The 21,537-nt window shown below is 39.0% G+C and overlaps 1 protein-coding gene across 1 annotated transcript in view; it reads left to right on the top strand.

Annotated features, from left to right (window-relative positions):
* LOC148347795 (tumor necrosis factor receptor superfamily member 16-like) overlaps positions 1-21,537 on the top strand; it is a 51,568-nt gene that overhangs the window by 18,606 nt on the left and 11,425 nt on the right. The window contains exon 3 of the mRNA XM_088322999.1: positions 8,426-8,788. Coding sequence (XP_088179125.1) covers positions 8,426-8,788 — 363 coding nt within the window. The remainder of the gene's footprint in view (positions 1-8,425; positions 8,789-21,537) is intronic.

Raw genomic sequence — 21,537 nt, 5'->3', positions numbered from 1 at the left:
ATAATACAACACGTGATAAACCTAATAAAAAATTACCCCAAAACTGAATTACTTAAAAAAAAAAATCTCAATTATTAAAACCGGATTTAAAAAACACAAATTAAAATAAAAAATAATAAAATGCATTTCAGGGGTGTGTAGAGTTTTGTGCTCACAAATTCTATCTGATTTTTAATTTTTTTTTTAAATTGTTTTTTTAATTATCGGTCAATGTCAGGAAAAGCCTACTAAAACAGAAAAGGTTTTTGTGGGGGGGTGATTGTGCAAAAATAATAATAATACGCCGACCTTTTATCGCCAATTATTGTTGGGGTTGAATTTTAGAGGTTATAGATCATATATATAGTTTTCTACTGTCTTTCAACCCTTTAACAGAATTCAACCTAAAGAATTTTCATGCTCATTTGTGTGAGCCAGTCTGATGTTCCCTAGTATGTTGGCACTAGGCTATCGGAATCAGGATTCCTCAATTATTAGCATTCAAAGGTGGAAAATTCAGCCTCACTTAGCAGGAAATCAGGTGGGGATAAAGCCGACTATTCGTTACCATGTAGGGAGCGGACCACGACCGGGCAGTGACTTTACAAGAAGATATAAAAACGGGAACCGGTCCAAAACCGAGGATTTTGATTGTAGCTCCCCAAGCAGAGCCTAATAGTAAGAACGAAAGCCGTCTCGATGGAGGACAATCTCCAGAACAACGATCCGAATCCATCTGTGTCAACAATAAGATTGAAGGTTATTTATTTGCGAGTCAGCCTTATTTTTAAAAAATGGAGTCTGCAGATGGGTTCATTGCCAGTTCCCAGGAAACAGCAAACCGATGTGGGAGGAGCATCGTATCATAAGACCCGACATTCAAAAATGATCCCGGTCGTGAGAAAAGTCATAAGGAGGACACAGGATAATTTATTGCACGTTTTCCCCTTTTAAGGAAGACATCCTTCGAGGGATGGAAGTTAGGTTTCACTACACCTTGATTTATTCCTTCCTTGTTGGTCTAAACCTTCCTACCGAACAAGCTGCTGAAGGTAATGTAGGTTGTAAAACGAAAATGTGTTCCTAGAAGCTCTCCTAAAGCTTGTTCAAGACTTAAAAACAGTTCTGTCACAAGATACTTAGAGACTACAAAGGTTGTGGGAACTTTCTTATTCTTTGATATAACGCGATTCTAATGCGAACAAATATAAACGTACATACGGTAGACCCCAGGGATCCAGAATTAATCCATTCTCAGGAAGGGGGGGATCGCAAAGTGAAATTACCATATAGCCTCCTTATCTCCTTATTTTAAAAAAATGACGATTGATTACGGTGATGAAACGGGCGATTGGTGCGCCTTCTTCATATTCCTTGATGATCACGAGCTTCCTTTCCATGGTTATTGTGTTTTTCCTCTTTCTTTAGAATCCCTTCATGGTTTGAAACCCATGGCCAATAAATACAGTACAGAAAACACAGTATTGTATTGCTGACTCGTGAAATTTTAGGGTAGCACATGGAATCCGGAACTGAATGAAACTAGAGAAAGGAATGGAACGAGGTAGTACAGTGGAACCTCTGTTCTCGACCATAATCCGTTCAATTTCTTTGTACGAAAACCGATTTGTACGATCACCGAAGCCGTTTTTTCCCATTAAAAGTAATGTAAAATTGTTTTAATCCCTTCCAACACACTGAATGTTTATCTTGAATATTTAACTTAAAGCTAACCCAGGCTAATCGTACGTTCGCGTTAGCGTAATCTTCCGTACGAAAGATTACGCTAACATGAACGTGTAAAAATAAAAAAATCAGGTCGTTTACACGTCATTTAGCACCCGGGTCTCCACAACAAGTGGTGAACGGTTAAAGGATAAAGAAAAGATTTATGAATAGGATTTCTTACCGGTCGGCAGAAGCCATGCTGTATTCCTGAAAGAAGGGAAACTCGCACACCTTCTTCATATTTTGCTATTATTTCTTTCTTAAATGCAATAGTTGTACGCACTACTCCTCTTTTTTCACCTGTAGCAACTTTGCTGCTTGCACCAACCTTCTTCCGAGGCATAATTAGGGGTTAAAACACTCCCTTCACCGCTTTTGAAAAACGAAAACAGAAAAGGAGTGCGCGTTGCCGTGACAACAGTTCTTCACGAGGGGTGGGGGCAATCTACACTCGTACGCCGCTCAGCGTCGCCCCCTAGCGTACCGGCGTTCGAACTCCGATTTTTTGAACGAAAAGCAAAGCAAGAATTTCTCGAAATTTTTAGTCGAGAACCGATTTGTTCGAACTGAGAGGCGTTCAAAACCGAGGTTCCACTGTATAACCAATAACATAGGGACGTGAGTTGTAATATGCACAAAGACTGTAAAGTAATATTTTTCTACATTTTTGGGCATGCAAAACAATTTGTCATATATTAAAGAGCTGAAAAAAAACATTATTCCACGCTGTAACGTGAAAAAGGGGATGCAATGTATGTCGGATAACTAAAAACAAAGGGTAAAATAATACATTCTTAATAATAGATAATAAATACCCCCTGAATCACAACCCTTAAGGAACACTTGGCTAAATTAATGAAAAATAAATCTTCATTTGTCTGAAATCCACTTGTCAATTTGGCTGAAAATCATTAGCATTTCCGTGAACTCTTGCGGTTCCTGCAACATCCTCATTGGTGTTCAAGACTCGGACTTTGACCACAGATGCATTCAAAAGGTGCCATTGATGTCCTGAAGAGGCTTTGAACTGTGGCTGGGGGGAAAAATACCTTTCAAATGACAATTGAATTAACGGTTTTCTCCTCATCAATCACACTACAAAACAAAATCTGAGGTATGTTACCTTTGTCCTTGACTAAAATAAGAAACATCACCCCTAAAATCAGCATATTCTGACCAAAGTTAGAAAAAATAACAGTGTTTGAACGTGACCGGAATGTTGGTGAGTCCATCACAGAGCAGGTGCATTTAAACTGAGTCCTAACGACACACAGGTGCACTTTGTTTGTCATTGCTAGTCATTTAGGTCAACATTGGATCATTCTGAAGTCATCAGGGAACTTTTGGAGTCAGTTGGCTGAGCTGTGAGAACAGGGGGTGAATATTTTAGTTTTTTTGTTTTTTGTGTTTTTTTTTGTTTAAAATATTTCCTGGCCAAAACAATATAGCCTTTTGGATGATCATTCATTTTATTTTTGAGAAAAAAGATAACAGATGTTAAAATACGACAACATTTACTTAAAAATCACAAACTTGTATGTCAATGGAGCAAAATCTATAATGTTTCGCAGTACAAGATGTGGCAGTTTTTTTAAAGGTGGGTATTAAAGACTTAGTGATCTTCCTAAAATCTTCACGACCATTTTTACGTCGGGCGCACAACTTAGAAAATGTCTCCGCCTGGGTGTCTGACAACTTTTTCAAGGGGGGAAAAACAAAAAAGAAAAAAAACATTATTATTTTTTTTTTTCAAATCCAACGTTTGCTTTATTCCGATTTTTAAATCTTCGTTCGGTTTGGAAATTAAGGAATTTCGGTTCGTTTGGCAATTTGCATACTCGGCTGCCAATCAGAAGCCTGCATCGAATAACTTTGTTCTTCCGGACTCTCCCGAGCGCTATACGGTCGTGCATTTGCAAATCGTTTTCCAAAGTAGATGCACAGAGAACACAAGAAAAATGGAGAAGTGGTTAGGAATCAAGCCAAAACCTCAGCCCAAGAAGAACGATTCAAAAGAAGCTAGAAAAATTGATGACGCTACAAAACGTAAACATACATTAAATGCATCGTGGGAAGAGGAGTTCACGTCGCTTGGAGCAGACGACGCAACGCAAACATTGCATGAATGATGATGAGTTAATACAGGTACATACTGATGGCAGATGGAAAACAGCGATGTCATATACGCGCAATAAATGTTATAAGTAGATTTATAATAAACTTAATTTTAAATGGTTGTTCTGTTGCATTATATATTATCAATCCTTAATACTTTGCAACGATGTTTGCGATGAGTCGTCTTATTGTGTTTCAAGTTGTGAAAAATGGGCCAGGCAGGCAACTTTTCAGAGTGGTCTGCCCTGGTGTCTGCTAACTTTTTTTCATGAGTTTACTGCGTTTACCATGTCCTAGGTAAAACAATTCTGCTTATTTTAAGAACAGTAATACCTCGCTATAACGCTATTCACTTTCGTCATGGAGTCACATTGTGAAATGTGTTTTCGATACTGCGTATCTGACAAAGTAGCTATTTAAGATACTATCATAATTACTGTACATTTCTTGGTCTAGTATACAGTACCAGTGTTCATTTGAGCTGTGAAAAGTGATGGGTCCCGGGGACTCGCATGCTCAAAAATCTATGGGTCCCAACAGAGATCTATGGGTCCCTAAAATTTTGTGTGCTCCATGCCCTTACAAAGTGTCGTATTTTCCCTTACAAAATAAAAAAAAAAAATCTTTTTTTTTTTTTTTTCAAACATGTTTATTTATGTAGTTTAACATGTTGTATTGTACATGTGTTTCCTTATATCATATATATTGTTAATGAACATTTTGTTGTGAGACATTGAGTTGCTTGACATGAATAAGGTTTATTATAAAAAAAGTTCAAAAATGAAGTCGCTTAGACGTTCACTGTAGAAGGAAAAAATACATGCAAATAGAATTAAGTAGAATAATACATTTTCTTATTCAAATTATGAATTCATTTTCTGCATTAAATTATTGTTGGTAATATACTGATTTAAAGGGATCACCACAAACCTGTCTTTTTTAATTTTCTCTTTTTATACTTCCTTTTTTTCTTAACTTCTTTATACAACATCATCATTCGTCATATAATGCATCAAAGCAAGTGAGCCGTTTGAGAGCCGGCTCTTTAATGAGTTGAGCCGAAAAAGCCGGTTCTCTAAAAAGAGACAGACTTTCACTACACAACACGAACTCAAGATCGGCGTGCAGACTAACACTCGAACCGCGAGACCAAAACAACAATGGCGGATCTGCCTGACGAAAAGTTTGTTTGTTTGTTGTCAAAAAATGATAATGACAATTTTGTGTCAATAAAGTTGCGTCCCGGGGACGCGCGTTGATTTGACACGGTGCGTCCCCAGCAAAAATAATGCGCAGGGACGCGGGCAAACCAGAACACTGCAGTACATATAGTTTTCATTTGTTAAACAAATGATCGTAAAAAAAGTTTGCTCATTATTTTCAATGTATTCATGTGATACTAACTGAAAAAATGAATTACGGATGGGTAGGTTGGCTGGTAGGTAGGTAAATAGGGAGGATGGATGGATAGCCCAGACGAAAAATGAGGGATTATGTTTTATTTTACCAAAAAGGCAAGGTAAAATATCTAAAAATTAGAAGAAAAAGACTTAAAATGAGCAAAATATTCTGCTAATGGGGTAAACATTATTATTATCTGGTGAGTTTATGGAACTCTTGAGTTGTTATTTCCTACTGCCTGTAAAGGCAACAACTGGTAAAAGCAAAGTACGCGTAAACTGTATGAGGCATGTTAGTTGTCGAAATATTGAGCTACGCCGAGCCAGGAAAGGACCATCTGTAGCCTTGCCCCCCTTCCTCCAGGCTAGCGTTATTAATGTACTGACTTGCATTATTGATGAACGGCATTATGATAATGGATCTGAGAGCATTCGGGGCGAAGGCCTGAGTGTGTCTGGTAAGCAAACAGGACAAACCCCCCACCCATGCCCCACATAGCCCCACCCTCAGCGCAGAACCATTCTCCCCCCTCCATTCGAGCTCAACCGAAACGAAAGGGACGGCCAGTTAGCACCTGCGAATGAGAGGAGGCCGCATTCGATAGCATCCCAAATCTCTGTTTCATCTCCGGTGACTCTCCATCTGTCTGCAAGGCCAAATCTCTCTGGTTCATCAGAGCACTAGGTGGTCCAATGACACCCAACACGGAGACCCTTTAACCTCAGTTAAGGGTAATTAACATCAAGGCCGTTTGTGTGTCCATCTCAAATTCAATTCTTAGCCTATTGGTAGAAAATCGTGCTTATTTTAAGTATTCTTTTCGGGTTTATTTCTATAGCCCTTAAACACAAGAAGTCTCACAGGGCTGCACAGACTACCATTACACTATCCTGATCTGAAACCTACTTGAGTGCAGATACTCAAACCTGCAGATTTCTTCTTGGCTCTTGACATAACTAGTAGACCAGCGTTTTCAGAGCGAAGACTCGGAGCAGGAATAAAAATATGAATATAAATTAATAATGAAGACGATGAAAAAGTTAGCATATTTATCTTTGTTTTTTACAATTCTAAAAATGTTTTTTACTAAAATAACTTTTTTTTAAAATGAGCAACAAAACCAAACACCTTCTAAAATAATCCTGCCAGTTTTGGGGGGGAAATATGTAAATTAGGGGGAAAAACCCTTAAGAAACACTAGTAGTTAAATACCAATTAAAAATATACATTTTAAATAACAAATATGCCATACAGCATCCAAAATAATGAAGACATTTTAAAAAATGTATATTTAAAAAAAACATCCTTTGATGATGTTATTATTTATGTTTCAATTTGAGAAATATTTCCTACTAAAATCAAAATAAGAATATTTTAAAATAAGCAAAAGTAGTTCGTCTGTATAATTATCAAGAATTATTTCTAAAACAAAAATATCTTAAATGTGCAAAATATGCCATACACAATTGCAAACAATGTTTTCAAATTTTAAGTATTTTTTTTAAAATAAAAATAGGAAAAAATCCTTAATATGATCGTGATTACAGTTCTTATTTTTTCTCATTTTGAGATTTTTTTTCCTGAAACATAAATAATAAAATATCTTGATTGAGCAAAAAAAGTATGTCATAAGCCATAGAAAATAGTTTTTCTTTTTTTAAGTGTTTTTTTTTAAATAGGTGAGTCAAGAAAATGATCCTTAAAATCAGCAAATTTAAATATATATATATTTTTCTCAAATCAAGAATTTTTACTAAAACAAAATATTTCACATGATCAAAAAAATGCCACACACATCTAAAATATATTTTTTTATTTTCAGTATTTTTCAAAATAATTTAATAAGGAAAACAATCTTTAAAGTCAACATAATTGTATTTTTCTTTTTTATTCAAATAAAACATTTTATTTTGAATCAATAAAAATATGCCATATGATAATGTTAATAATTCAATAGATGATTTCAAAAAAGTAAATGGGTAAAAGTAATCCATGAAATGAACCCAATTTAAGCCCATTATGAATTATTACTTTAAAATGAGCTATATTTTCTGTAGTTACAGCATATGAAACAGTTTTTCTCATTTTAAATATTGATTTAACACAGAGTCAAAAAAACGATACAATAAGAAAAATATCCCTTAAAATTAGAAAAAACATTTTACCAAGTGCGCGAGAGTTTTGTCCTAAAATAAAATTGCTTGGCGGTGAAACCGGCCCATCTCATGCACCATTCTGCTACAAATGGGTCTGTTGCATAATTTAGTGTTTCCCAGTTCGAGATCCATCTGAAATATAATTCCAAAAAGATGCAATATCGATTGCCTCCTCTGTAGATACACTGCCTAGCAAAAGTATTTGCCCCTCACTTTTTCGTCATATTGCACAATTCAGGCTTTAAAGATATCTTCTAAGAATCAACAATATGTGAGACACAATCGTGAAGTCGAACCATTTTTTTTGGCTCTTGACATAATTAGATGACTAACAATGACAGAGTGCATTAAGTTTAAATGCAGCTGCTGTGATGTGTTCAGAGGTCTGTGAAAGCAGACACTGGAGAACAGACAGTATTATGCAGACCCAAGAACACACCAGGCAGGTCCGGGGTAAAATTGTTGAAAGGTTTAAATCAAGAATGGGATACAAGAATATTTCGCAACATTCACACATCTACCGGAGCACTGTGCAATTAATAATATCAAAATGCAAAAAGAATAAAACCTTTCTGGCTGCCCCTCTCAACTGTAGTTCCAACTGTAGAAAACTAATCAGAGAAGAAACCAAGAGGCACATTATCACATTGAATGACCTGCGACATATACAGCTGAGGTGGGATAATCTTTGCATAAGACGACTAATCGTGTTCTGCATGAATCGGCCCTCTAAAAAGGAGTCACAAGAAGAAAGCCCTTTCAGAAAAAATACCATTAAAAAGGTCTGTTTGTTGTTTCCAAAACCACATTGGGAGACACAAATAACAAGTGGAACAAGGTGCTCTGGTGAGAAGAGACCAAAATGGACCTTTTGGGTTGAATGCATGTTAGGGTTTTCCTGAAAAGACCATCACCACTGTCAAACATGGTGGTGGCAGCATGTCAAATTGTTCCAGAGATGGGGGGGATACTTTTGCAAGGCACTGTATATTTTTGTACAAAAACATGGTTCAAAATCCAGCGTATTTTCCTTTTGTTCCTCTCAGGTGAGACCTTCTCAGAAAACTTCAGCCACGCGGAGCGATGTCAGCCCTGCACGAGGTGCACGGGCCTTTTCCGCATGGAGACGCCCTGCACGGACGCCAACGACGCCACTTGCGTGTGCAACTACGGTTTTTACCTGAACGATTTGTCGCAACGGTGCGAGCCGTGCACCAAATGTCCCTTGGGCCAAGGCATGCTGCTCAGCTGCGAGGCGGACCACGACACGGTTTGCGAAAGCTGCGGCGGGGACACTTACTCGGACCAGGAAAGTTCGCGAGAACCTTGCATCCCCTGCACAACCTGCGACGAGGGCGAGGAGCTGCAGCTGCAGGCCTGCACCGCCGTCACCGATACCGTCTGCCAAGGTTGGAGGCGCTTGCGTCATAGCTCTTTTGCAGGGGATGTGTACCGGTACTATAAATTGCAGGGGTACTCTCACTGTTTCAGCATGCGAATTACTTTCAGAATGACCAAGTCGAAATTATCTACTCCCCTCTAAAATTGAGATTCAATTGCATTTTAACCTAACGTCCCTATTAGTGGAATTAAATCCTCACAATCTTTCTCAATGCACTCCAAAATAGATCAAATATGTTAAATCAAAATCTGTAATACAATAGTAGAATTGCTATAAGTGTCAGCGCCAACGTTTTTGTCCAATGCTATTCTTGTAAGAAATGAGTAACACTGTCGCGCGGACCGATAAATCGGAAAAGATTATATACCGTGGACTCAATGTAGGCTAATTCAGTACTTTGAGGTTTAAAATGAAAATTCTAACATATATTTAAATTAATTAGCTAGGCTGCCATTGGCAGCTATGGGCGTCAAAGACCAATTTTAGCTCGGCTGCCATAGACGATAGGCGTCAACTATCTATTTCAGCAAGGCTGGCAGTGAATGAGTTAATAATCCAAACAAGCATGTTTGCGGTCAATGAGCGTTCAGAAACGCTCGTCATAGACATTGACACCATCGTCATTGAGGAAATATACAACTCAATAAATTTAAGTATTAAGCGAGTATTGTTGCAGCCCTAACTATTGTACTGACCAACCTTGACCTCATTTTTTTCAAGCTAACCCATGAAATATGATTGATAATCAAATCATTTTCAGGCCATTAATCCAAACAATGGCCCAAGCATGTTTGCGGTCAATGTCATCATGGACATTGACACTCTAGTCATTGTTGACGCATTGATCCAAATGTCATTTCGGAGTTCGTCTTTGCCAATGCATCTCCAGCCCGACGACACAAGGATTCTTTCTCCTGGAAGTTGAGGGATTACAGGAAGGTCACGTCTCTGAGTCGCGCTGTGAGTTTCCTATTATATCAGTTTACCCTGTGGCGATCGCACTCCGTATCTCAAATTCCCAAAGGCTGCCGTCAGTCGCGTTTTGCGGATGGAATCAATGCTTTTGTCCGATGACAATGGAAGGAGTGTGCTGATGAGCCACGCGGCAGTCGGAAGGCCGCCGTTATCACGGTTCACTCAGAAGTCGTTTGGAATGAAGGAGATCACCAATGCTCCGTTCATGAGCCCGGCAGACCGTTTGACTTCTGGATATCGTTATTCTGACATCATTGACTACGTTTACCTACCGGCGATAGTCCGACTGGCATCGGAGGTCTGAATTTTTGGAGCAATCAGAACAAGTCGTTTGTTTGTCCAGAGACAAAGCAATAACTCTGTATACCTTAGTGAGTATTCATTATGTAATGAAATTGGGATTTCACCGCACCACGAAATCCAAGGAAGTCACCCTTGACTTCAAGAGGACACGCACAAACCCAGATCCTCTCATCATAAATGGAGACTGCGTGGAGAGAGTCCTGTCCTCTAAACTCTCGGGCATGCAACGTCTCTGACGACCTCTCCTGGTCTGCCAACACCAGAGCTGTGGTGGGGAAGGCCCAGCAGCAACTCCACTTCCTGAGGGTCTTCAGGAGAAATAACCTGGAACAGAAGTTGCTGGTGTCCTTCCACAAAGCCACTGTAGAAAGCATTCTGGCATATGGCATCACCGTGTGGCAGTCACCTAAGGAGAGTTAAGGTGCCAGCAGACCTGTTCTGATAATAGCTCATTAATTTCATGGTAAAAACTTTTTTTGTGGTTGTCTGAGTCTATTTAACCCCACTATCAAGAATTAACATGGTAATAATATAGTATCATCGTGGTAATAATGGAATAAATTGCTATTTTACCAATCTAAATCAAACTGGGTGCCCTTTGTGCAAATGGTAAACAAAAAGTAGTTCCTCGGCTTGAAAAATATACCAGTTCCCTGCAGTACGGCATGCTGGGAGCGCAACAGCGGACCGGAAAAACATACAGAGAAATCAACACAGCCCAAAAGATAATCGGCTGCTCTCATTAAAATTTTAAACATTTGACATTTTTCCCCTTATTAACATTTTTAAAAGACAATCCCCCGCCTCTTTGACCTGTTGCCCTCTGGTAGGAGATACAGGCTCAGAGACAGCTTCTTCTCCAGGGCCATCACCACCTTAAACAAAGGCACAAAACTGTGAAAACATATCTTGAGACAATTTTGGATTTATTTCTCTTTTTGTTGTTGCCAAATAAAACAGAAAAAAATATTCTCTATTGCACAAAACAGCGATATATATGTATTTGGATCTTGTGAATTATATTGTGTTTTTTTTGCTCCTGCTGAATGCTATAATCAACAGATAAACATGATGCTTTGTTCTTATTTTACTCTATTTTTGAATTCTTTTTATAGAGAAATAAGAAGAAAAATACTTAAACTGCTGGTTGTAAAGAGACACAACAGCTTACTCGGGGTTATCACTGCTCCTGTGGTGGGTTCACAGAACATTTATGAAGTACGACATTTCCCTAATAGGCAAAAAGGAATCAAGGAATTAAGGACATAGTCAGCTTTTTAACTTGCAGGCCCATGTGGTCTGGAAAAGGTGCCAATAAAAGAGAGGAAAACCCCAAATCCAAACGAAGCCAAACGTCGGAAAAACAATTTCATTCTGGGAACCAGGAAGTCAAGTAGAGTTTGTTTTGACAAGGAGGCTTCACCCTATAAAAGTGTCACGTCAGTTTTATTGGACTTGTGAAGTGCTACTTTAAGGAGTGCAGTATTTGTAGCATGTCACTACCTTGTCACACATGAGTAAGATTGCTATCAGGCGTGCCGTGCACCGTTGTTTTACTCAGAGGAAGAGAATGAATGAGAACATATCAAAAGAGCTAACCTCCATTGAGAACGGTTATTCAATTCAACTCCAAATCTGAATCAGGATGAAAGGAGCCAGGACAGCATCACATCCTTTAGATAACAACCGGCTATCACGTGACAAGCTAGCTTCACTTCCAGCCGCGATGGCCGGAGATCTTCATCCGTCCGGTTAACCTAATCACGAGCTCCTTATTCCTGCACGTAATCTTTTTAGTGGCGCGCTTGTGTTATCGCTACCTCCGAATCTGTTGGGCTGCCAGACATTAAGCTAGCCAGACCGACACTGGCCTGAGGCGTTAGGGCAGTGGTTTTCGACTGGTATGACTTCAGGACCCACCATTCTACCCTAATGACGAGCTGAGACACTGACAAGAAAACATTTCCACATCTTATATTTATCCAATGAATGGTTTGTGCTGTTAAAAGCGGAGATAGTACCCTGTATACTTGCATATAAGCCAACATTACATATAAGCTACTGCTTTAAAATAGCCACATACTAAATTAAATTGAAAAAGTTAAAAAAATGTGTACCTAAACATTGATGATCATTTAATTATGTAGTTAATCGTGATTAATATATCTGCAAAAGCTAAAAATATAACATTTTTAAACCATTTATTGTATCATTTCCTTCTTCAATTCGATCATTGTTAGTTTTCCTCTTTTCCTTCGCCTTATCACTTACCTTTTTGGGACCCATTTTTATGGGCAGACAAGGGTAATAAAACACACTAGATCATTATAGAATGAAATGTGGTCCCTCTCAAACGCGTCGATTGACTGAACTAGTAACAGAGAATACACAGGGGGATTCTCGCCATCTACTATTAAAGAGTGTAATTAAAAAACCTTAATGCTTTCTTCTTGGCATTATTTTGCCATGGCAAAGACCCAAAATGGGTTTGTGACCCACTTCTGGGTCCGGATCCACCAGTTGAGAACCACTACTTTACGGGGAAAGAGCGTGCGGGCTCGTTAAAGAACAAGTCCAAACTTGAGATCTTGCGTTTAAGGCGGAGGCACCGCGGCATCCTTATTTTGACTAACCGGTGTTTTGCCATCAAAACCAAACACGCTTTGTAATTACCGATGTACGGAAGGAGTAAATTTGATGTTGGGTTGAAGTAAGAGTTTTATCACTCGTTTGAATGGAAGGACCATTAAAGTTTTTCGTTTTATTGGACGTTGCAAAAACATTTTTTCTCAGGGCACATAGTTATTTATTTGTGGGTAATTCCACTGCAAATCAATAGATGGCAGAAACAGCCTAGCATAGGAGTCGCCAAACTTTTTGAAACTGAGAGCTACTTTTTGTTACTGATAAGTGCCAATGGCTACCAGTTTGATGTGCATTTTTAAAATAATAAAGTTTCATGTTCTGCTATGTTGTTACTGTTATTACCAGGTTGAGTTATTTTCAGAACCCGGCCATTTGCTACTCAGGTCTTCTTTAGATTTAGATTGAATATCTTGATCCCCTTAGCGAAATTCACTTCGACCGATACAAATAAACTAAAAAATAAAACGTCAGAATGACAAACATGCATGACAGCGGGACAATAGGAGTAGAATGATTGGGGCCTGTTGTTTGGAAAGGTAATGGCAGAGGAGATCAGGCTTTTCCCGGACAGGCCTGCCTAAATCTTATTGTTCGGCTCCCTGGCGGTTGCTGGCGTTTTACTGAATCTGCAATCACCAGTTTGTTGCCGCTGACTGGTCAGATTTTAGCCCACATACAGCAAGACGATTATCCATAAAAAAGAAAACACGCACGTAAAAGTTGCATAAATTGCTATATACACAGGGTACAGTCAGTGCTGTGGCAGCAGAGAGTGCGCTATGACCCGGGGCTACCTGGTGCCACGGCACTACCTTGGAGAACCCTGGTGAAGCACAGTTATGTGTAAATCACTTGAACAATGTAATTATGAAATACAAAGTTATATTCAATCCTACCTTCACACTAAAATCTTGACATTTTGTATTTTTTTTAAGGGACAGTGACCATTGGATTTTGCTGTATTGTGTAGTGTGAGGGCCATATATTCTGCCTGGCATTCTTTGAACAGTCTATAATAAATTTATCTGTCAAAGGTCTGCAGTGCTAGGCGATCATCTTCGGAACCTCATAGCTCGCCTTTGTATCATTTTCATTTGACTCGTAGGATCTCGTGGAAAGCGCTGCTGTGCCATTAAAACGGCTTCTAGTTGCTTCACCTTTTCACAGTGTTTGTTTCCAGTTAGCTTGTTGTAGTCGGCATGTTTTGTCAGTTATTGCCTCTTGATATTATATTATTTGAAAACAGGCACAGTCTTTTGGCAAACGAGGCAGTCGTTTTGGAGTTCGGTGTTAAAAAACCCTCCAATTTCCACTTGTCCTGGAAGCGGGGGGGCCTCACAGTCAACTGTCCTTTATTTACAGTCGCCATGTCCAGGGGTTACTGTCATCATTGGGTGAAATGGTGATTTAAAAAAATAAATAAAAATATATATATATATTTTGTGTATTTCTTTTTATACTGTGGTTAACATTACTGGCGTGCCACATGTGATTCATTTTATGACAGTGGCTGCGGGCCAGTGAGAATTTGATCCCGGGCCGTAATTGGCCCCGGGCTGGACTTTGGACTTGTCTGGTGTAGTGTAACCGGAAATGAGTGCTAAAAAGCACAAAAAATACATACAAAGGAGATTCAAAGTGATTAAAACGCACCATTTTCTTCTCTTTTTGCCCACCCTTTCACACTGATTTTAGTCATTTATGGTACCCTTACCAGCAAGATGACGGACAATCATGTCAGCCCCCTCTCGGTGAGCCTAAAAAAGGCAAAGGCACCACGGCATCCTAACCGGTATTTTACCTTCAAAACCAAACATAGCTTGTCATTACGGATGTACGGAAGGAGTAAATTTTATGTTGGGTGCTAGTGAGAGTTTTATCACTCGTCTGAAGAGAAGGACCATTGAAGTTTTCTGTTGTACATTAAAAAAAAACCTTCATTTCAGGGTGCATAACTCTTAATTCTGGGTGTAGTTCCACCGTCAAGCAATAGATGTCAAAAACCTTTTTGAATCCCTTTAATACAAAATAAATTATAACGTTTTTACCTGAAGTGTCTGGGGTTTGGAAGGCATTAGCTAATTAGCATAGGTTTGCCACTTCCAGCCAGCTTCACTTTAGCTAATCCATTATTTGTGGGAACCTGCCCACAGCGTCACCCACTTTACTGTTACTCAACAGCAGAGACAATATCAAATCATGCCCGGGAATGGGGAAATGGGGACCTCCAGAGGGCCGTGACGAGGCGAAAAGGTTTCAAATGTTATTTACTGTAGATGGATGCCGTGAGGCGAGCTTTTAGAATGTTGAAATTGATACGTAACGATCAATCCTCCGCTCTTAAGGGCCATTCATTCCTCAAAGAACACTTGAATGGGTTTGGCACTTTTGAGAGCGAAAAAGATCGGATTTGTGTGTAAATAAGTAAAGTTTTTTGCTACAGCCAGTTTAAAGTCACTATTAGATTTAACATACAGTAAAGTTTTGCTTTGTGCTAAATGTTTTGCTCTTCTTGCGAATGCTAATAAACAATGCAAATCACGTTTAATGCTACTGGTGGTGTGGTTGTATTACCTTTATAAAGCTATCTAAACACTGATCAATACAGTTCTGTGCAAGGAGTTACTAATTCTAATTGTGAATGACTGTCTACTAGGTAGACGTTTTACTGCTATACTTCCAAAAACATCTGTTTTTCATATTGAAAAACACTATATTACAAACCAGGAAGATTAGTTTAGTGCATTGCAAATTGGACCTTTTTTTATTCGGCCCTCGTGATTGTTTTTATACCAAGTCTGGGGGTCTCGACACATTTTCCTTTTGATTCGATACCAATATTGCTGCGGTTCTGCCTGATACAGATCTGATCAGATTAGCATGAATTATACATGCTTCTCTTTGTTGTTTTCCAATCCAAACTGGGCACAACCTAGTTTATATTTGGACGAATGTGTTTCCTCAAGTCCTTTGTAGTTGTTTAAGTTCTGGCCAACGCTTCAAACTAACAAAATGTGTATGAGCGCCAATATTGGAGAATTTGGATGAAATACGATAAAATCGGTTACTGTTTTTTTTTGGGCTAATTCCGGACTGAAATTCGATATCAAGATCTGATCCAGATACCCCTAATTGTAAGTTTTCCAGCCGGTTGTTATCTAAAGGATGTGATGCTGTCCTGGCTCCTTTCATGGAGCCAAAAAGTCAATACAAGTCTAGTGATCCACTGCAGTGTATTGATTTCATCCTCGTTTCACCATCTCAGTCGTTTTGCCCACTTGAAACCGGACACTCGTCTTCGACAAAGATCCTCTTTGTCCCGCGCGATAGCCCACTCCCCTGCCCTCCCAAACCAGCCCTTTCTACGCATTTTACCGCCTCTCGGACGGACGTTTTCTTTTCGAACAATGGTCGCCTCTCGTTTGGTGGCTTTCTGCCTTCAGAGACGGTAACTCAATCGGGTTTGTGTCTAGTCCACCTGGTTATGTCCTTTTATTCTCTTGTTTCAGTTATCACCTCCCATCTCTGCGTTTGTTTGATCCTTGTATGTCAAAGTTGAACAAATGAAAAAGATAACAATAGGTGTCTGGGATGAGGGAGGCCTACCCCTTCTTTGCCAAATTCGGCATGTTTTGACAGTCTATCAACCTTATGCAAGGTCTGGACAAATGTAGACACAAAGACCACAGGTCTCGTTAAAATTTTCAAACGGAGTCTCCTGGGAGGTTGTTTTACTGGAACAAATGAATTTCAGATTGCAAGAATTGAAAGAAGCATAACTGTCAAAATAGAGATAAAACCGTAAAACAAGTCGTAATTAGTTAGTGAAATAACCAGAATACCAGATTGGCCGCGACTTCCTCACATCGACTGGCTATTGGTCTCCACATATCCAGAAAAACAAAATTCAAGGATGGAGAGAGAGAGATGTCCACACATTGAATGGCTTTAGCTGCACACATGTCCAGAAAAACGTGATTTGTGGATGGTGTGCTTGTGATAGAGGGAGAAAGTGAGAATTGCTTTGTTGTCTAATTGTGTGATGTCCAAAACTTCCTCACATCGACTGGCTTTTGGTCTCCACATATACAGAAAAGCATAATTTAAGGATGGAGTATTTGCAGGAGACAGAGCGAAAGTTAGAAAGTAATGATTTTTTTCTCGTTTAGGTCTGTGATGTCCAAGTCTGCCTCACTTTGAATGGTTTTAGGTCCCCACATATCAAGCAAAACTTGATGTATGTGAGAGAGAGGGAGGGAGGGAAAGATGGAGATTTTTCTTGTCCAATTCTTTAATGTTCAAATCTGCCACACTTTGAATGGCATTAGGTCCGATGTCTCGAAATAGAATAGAATAGAATATACCTTTATTGTCATTGTTACAAAATGGGTTAACATATTGTGACAAGGAAATTGGGCATGACACTCCAGTTTCACACATTCACAGTGAGGTAAAAAGCCAAATAGATAAAGGAACAGAGAAAATAATGTTATAAAACAAGGAGGATACGGCTATAGTTATAATTTACATGATATTTACACAAGAAATGTCGGCATGTAGGATGTTACATACAGTTGGAATCGTAATACAGTTGGTATCGTAAGGGTGGTGCAATTTTGCATTTGGTGCAAAAGTCATCATAGTGCAAAAAAAATAGTCAACATATGCATTGGTGCAAACATAGTCATAATAGTGCAGAAAAAAATGGTCCACATTTTGCAAGGTGAGCAGTAAACATAGTGCAGTCAACGTGTGAAATACGTGATTTATGGATTCATTGTATGTGTGTGTGAGAGGGCATGATAGCGAAAGAGCAAGAAACAGAGAAACATGTAGACAGACGAAGAGAATAAGAGTGAAAGAGACAGAAAAGGGCAGAAAAGAGAAAATGTGTCTTATCTAGGTCTGTGATGTCCAGGTTTTTTTCCAGGACCTAGTGCAGCAATGGATGTCTTTATTCGGACATAGTTCAATACACGGGAAGTCAGAAATCGAGAAAATGAGATCAAGATCACCAGAGGCAGCAGTCATGGTCTGAGAAGTATGAATGAAAACTTTATTTTGAACATTAAAAAAAAGGACAAAAACAATGAGTCAACAACAAAATGTTACATAACATGTTCGAAAAGGGGTAGTCAGAAGCAGATGCTTATTTTCCCTACCTCTTTATTTTCCCAATTTAATACAATTTACAAATCCTCTTCTCTTGTGTCTAATATAACAAAATCTCATGGATATACTTATTACATAGGTCGGATATCAATAAATATAATAATTACGGTATCACATATTTTATACACTAATCTTCATAATTCCCATCCCTCAACGTCATAATGCCACTAGTTACCAAAGATCACTGTGGCACCAATGATAATTCCAATCTCACTCATATCCCATTTTCTTCATCCCTGTGTTTTGCCAGTAATTTTTTTTTTGTATTTAAATTTGAACACATGAATAGTTGGACAGTGTTTGATCTCGTCTTGGAAATTGTTCCAAAGTTTGACTCCACACACAGACACACACATACTTTTCCTGGTTGTTCTCACCTTTGGGATTTTGAATTTACTACAGCCCCTCAAGTTATAATTTCCCTCTTTCCGAATGAAGAATGTTTGGTTATTTTCTGGCACCATGTTTTTCTTGACCTTAAATAACCGTTGTGAAGTGAAATTTTTTATTAAATCATCCAATTTTAATAATTTGGACTGCATGAATAAAATATTAGTATGATCCCGATATCCTACCCTGTGTATGGTTCTCATTGCACGTTTTTGAAGGATAAAAAGGGGCTGTAGTGAACTTATGTTATTTTTGCCACAGACTTCTGAAGTAGGCTAGGGATTGGTGATCCGACGGTCCAAATGTTTTGGCAGTCGGTACTCATGTTTAGAAAAAGAGTCTATGGTTCGGTACCAACAAGGCTGTGACAAGAAGGTTTGGAATATAACAAAAGAGGCAACGAACTAGCACCAAGCCAAGGAAACAGAGTTTAAATAGTGAAGAGAGAGAGGTGGGATACAAAGTTAGTCAAGTCAAGTAACACCTAGTGATGGCTGGAAATCAGAGCCAGGAGTGACCAAATGAGGTAGGGACAAGTAAAAGGAAGAGAAGGAAACCAAATCTGACTGCAGGGCTGTGACAGGTTATAACATTTAATAGCTTTTGGTCTGAATGTATCCAAAAAATACAATTTAATAATATACTGTATGTGTGTGTGTGTGTGAACATGTGCCGATGTGCCTCACAGGTGACATTCTTTCTGACGGAACGAAAACAAGAATTATGTAAAAACATGAAGCTAAAGTGAAGGGGTGTGGTTGAGATAGCACGTGAGCAAAATCAGGTCAGGGTGTAGCTCACGAGTCCTCACATAACTTGAAAACCAGTTTTGTGTACGTTTGTTTTTATAGGCCTTTTAAGTACAGTATGCGTAACGGCCACACCTGAATAATTCCCCTCTCTTTGAAGCAGATGTTTCTCCTTTTTTCGATCGCTTAATACTTCTTTTCCTCCTCCTCCGAGAAGTTCGATCTTTGTATGTCAACGCTGTTGCGACTTGCCCGGTGAAATGGAAAAAGGAACGACCGGGAAAGCTTTCAGTTTTCTGCTCGAGGCCGCGTTTGCTTCGTTGCATGACGTCCGCCCCTCTCGTTTTCCTGCGACAAAACGCAATCGGAACTCGCGAGGGTCAACCGGAGAAACCCAAGCTGGCAGGGGCGTAACTCCATCGCTTTTATCGAGCGGAGCTCTTTTCTCGCCATCTGTTCTCTCACACTTTGCTGTCTTAGCCGCTCTGCAGTGGCTACGTTGATCTTTTGAGTGGATTTCATTTTCGTCCTCGGTATTGAAAACGGGGTTTTGTACACCTCTCTCATGGTCAAATTCAAGCACTTTTAAGACTTTCCGATTTCTCCAGTTCCGGTGTGGATCATGTACTTTGCAGAGTCACAAATATATCTGCCATTTACATACTGAAGGCATGCGTTCTTCGATCTTGAGTACATTTTAAATATAAATTTTTGAGACAATTCTCTCCCCATATAGGTTTTGGTTAAAAGTGAAAAAGAAAATGTAACGTGTAGCTAATATTTTCAGTTGCAGGAAGTTCTTTCCATTACAATTTACCACTGGGAAACTGCCCTGCTTTATTCCTGGACCCTGGCTATTTCAGCTGAAAATGAAAATCTCCATTCTGATCCCTGCATATACCTGTCCTCTTGGGCTCGGCCTGTAGGGGGCGATGACACTTCATAGAACAATGCCATACAAACCAATGCCAGCTTTTGTTAATCACGAGGAAAGAAATGCAATGACATAGCCATGCTACTAGTATGCAGTGTCAGCACGATTTTGAAATAACTAGCAACAATTTTAAGCATTTACAAGCACGTCACCCAAACTTCAAGCATTTTTTAGCCTTTAAAATACAACAATAAAATTCAAAGATTTCAAGCACCCGTAGGAACCCTGTGAAAAATGTGTTTTAATGTATATTTGTTTAGCTTTCTACCAAGCATGTGTGGTTGTTTACTTATATATTCATTAATCCCTCGCTGTATTGCTATTTATTTTTCGGAGTTTGCTACTTTGTGGATCTGTTTTCCTCATTCTGAATGGCTAAACAGTCGCCCAGGCCCTTTTCTGCCTGTTTCTGCCTATGAATTTTCAGACTTATGTTGAATACAATTGTGGATTTTTGAAAAACAAATACTTGTAGCAAAATATGACTTCAATTTTGTTCCGAGGTAAGCAAAATGTTTAATTTTGAATTAGAAAAAAATCATTGCGTTTACAGATTAGTAGATACTCCAAAAAGGAGAGAAGGACCTTGACAAAGATAGATCCTGAACATGCAAGGAGAACAGGAGCGAACCCAACCATCAAATAAGAAATTCCAGCCTGTTCCTCCCGCGCCCTGAACGTACACAGAATCTCCTAGGTTACACAAAGCAGATCCACCCTAAAAGGTGTGGAATCAAAGAACAGTAACAGCACTGGCCGACTCTGGCAATGATGCAAACCGTGTACAACAGTCAATACACCGAACAACACTGAGGCACAACAATCAGAATATTTTTTTTTTTCAATATTAAAAATAATAATTCAAAGAAATCTCACTAGCAGGTGTCCAACCAAGTCATCATGAAGGACAATAAAAATTGGTAAATATTCATAGTTGAGTAACAAATTATGAGGTTATTCTAAGATTCTGATCAGGAAAAACGGTTATAAAAACTGTAAACGAACATATAAACTTATTACCGTATTTTCTGCACTAAAAGGCGCACCGGGTTATAGGGCGCACCCCGAAAAAATAGTTTTTGGTCCTATATTTGACATACATAAGACGCACCGGAATATAAGGCGCTACAATGGGAACGTCGACAAAACAGTCAGATAGTTCAGTCAAACTTATTACCCCCTTAACATTTCGAAAGCTTGCAAAGAAGCAAATACGTGTCGTAGACACGTGCGGATGCGGTGTCCGTACAATGTCACTCAAATGCATCGTTCCAAATATCATTTGGAAGGTTAAAGTCTTGGGATTCAAGAAATGCCAACCATTCCTTAGTTTCTATTTTCTTTTTCGCTCGCAACTTTACTGTGCATATGACAATAAACACTTGGAATTGAGTTTAATTTAAAAATAGACACTCCATTCCCTCCATTATCTGCACCGCTTATCACAGAAACATCGAGTTCAGTCTGAAACAAGATACTGGGAAAATATATAGCCAGAGCAGCTCACCGAAGTCGTTGTGTTCAATAGTAATGTGCAACCATGGTCCTCTTATATTCGTGAGTGTAGTAAATCCAAGAGAGTAAAAT

This window comes from Urocampus carinirostris, chromosome 19 (assembly GCF_059441175.1).
Source record: "Urocampus carinirostris isolate Australia breed hairy pipefish chromosome 19, RoL_Ucar_1.0, whole genome shotgun sequence".
Taxonomy (NCBI): domain Eukaryota; kingdom Metazoa; phylum Chordata; class Actinopteri; order Syngnathiformes; family Syngnathidae; genus Urocampus; species Urocampus carinirostris.
Note: the sequence above shows the minus strand (reverse complement) of the source record. Positions and strands in the feature narration are given on the sequence as shown.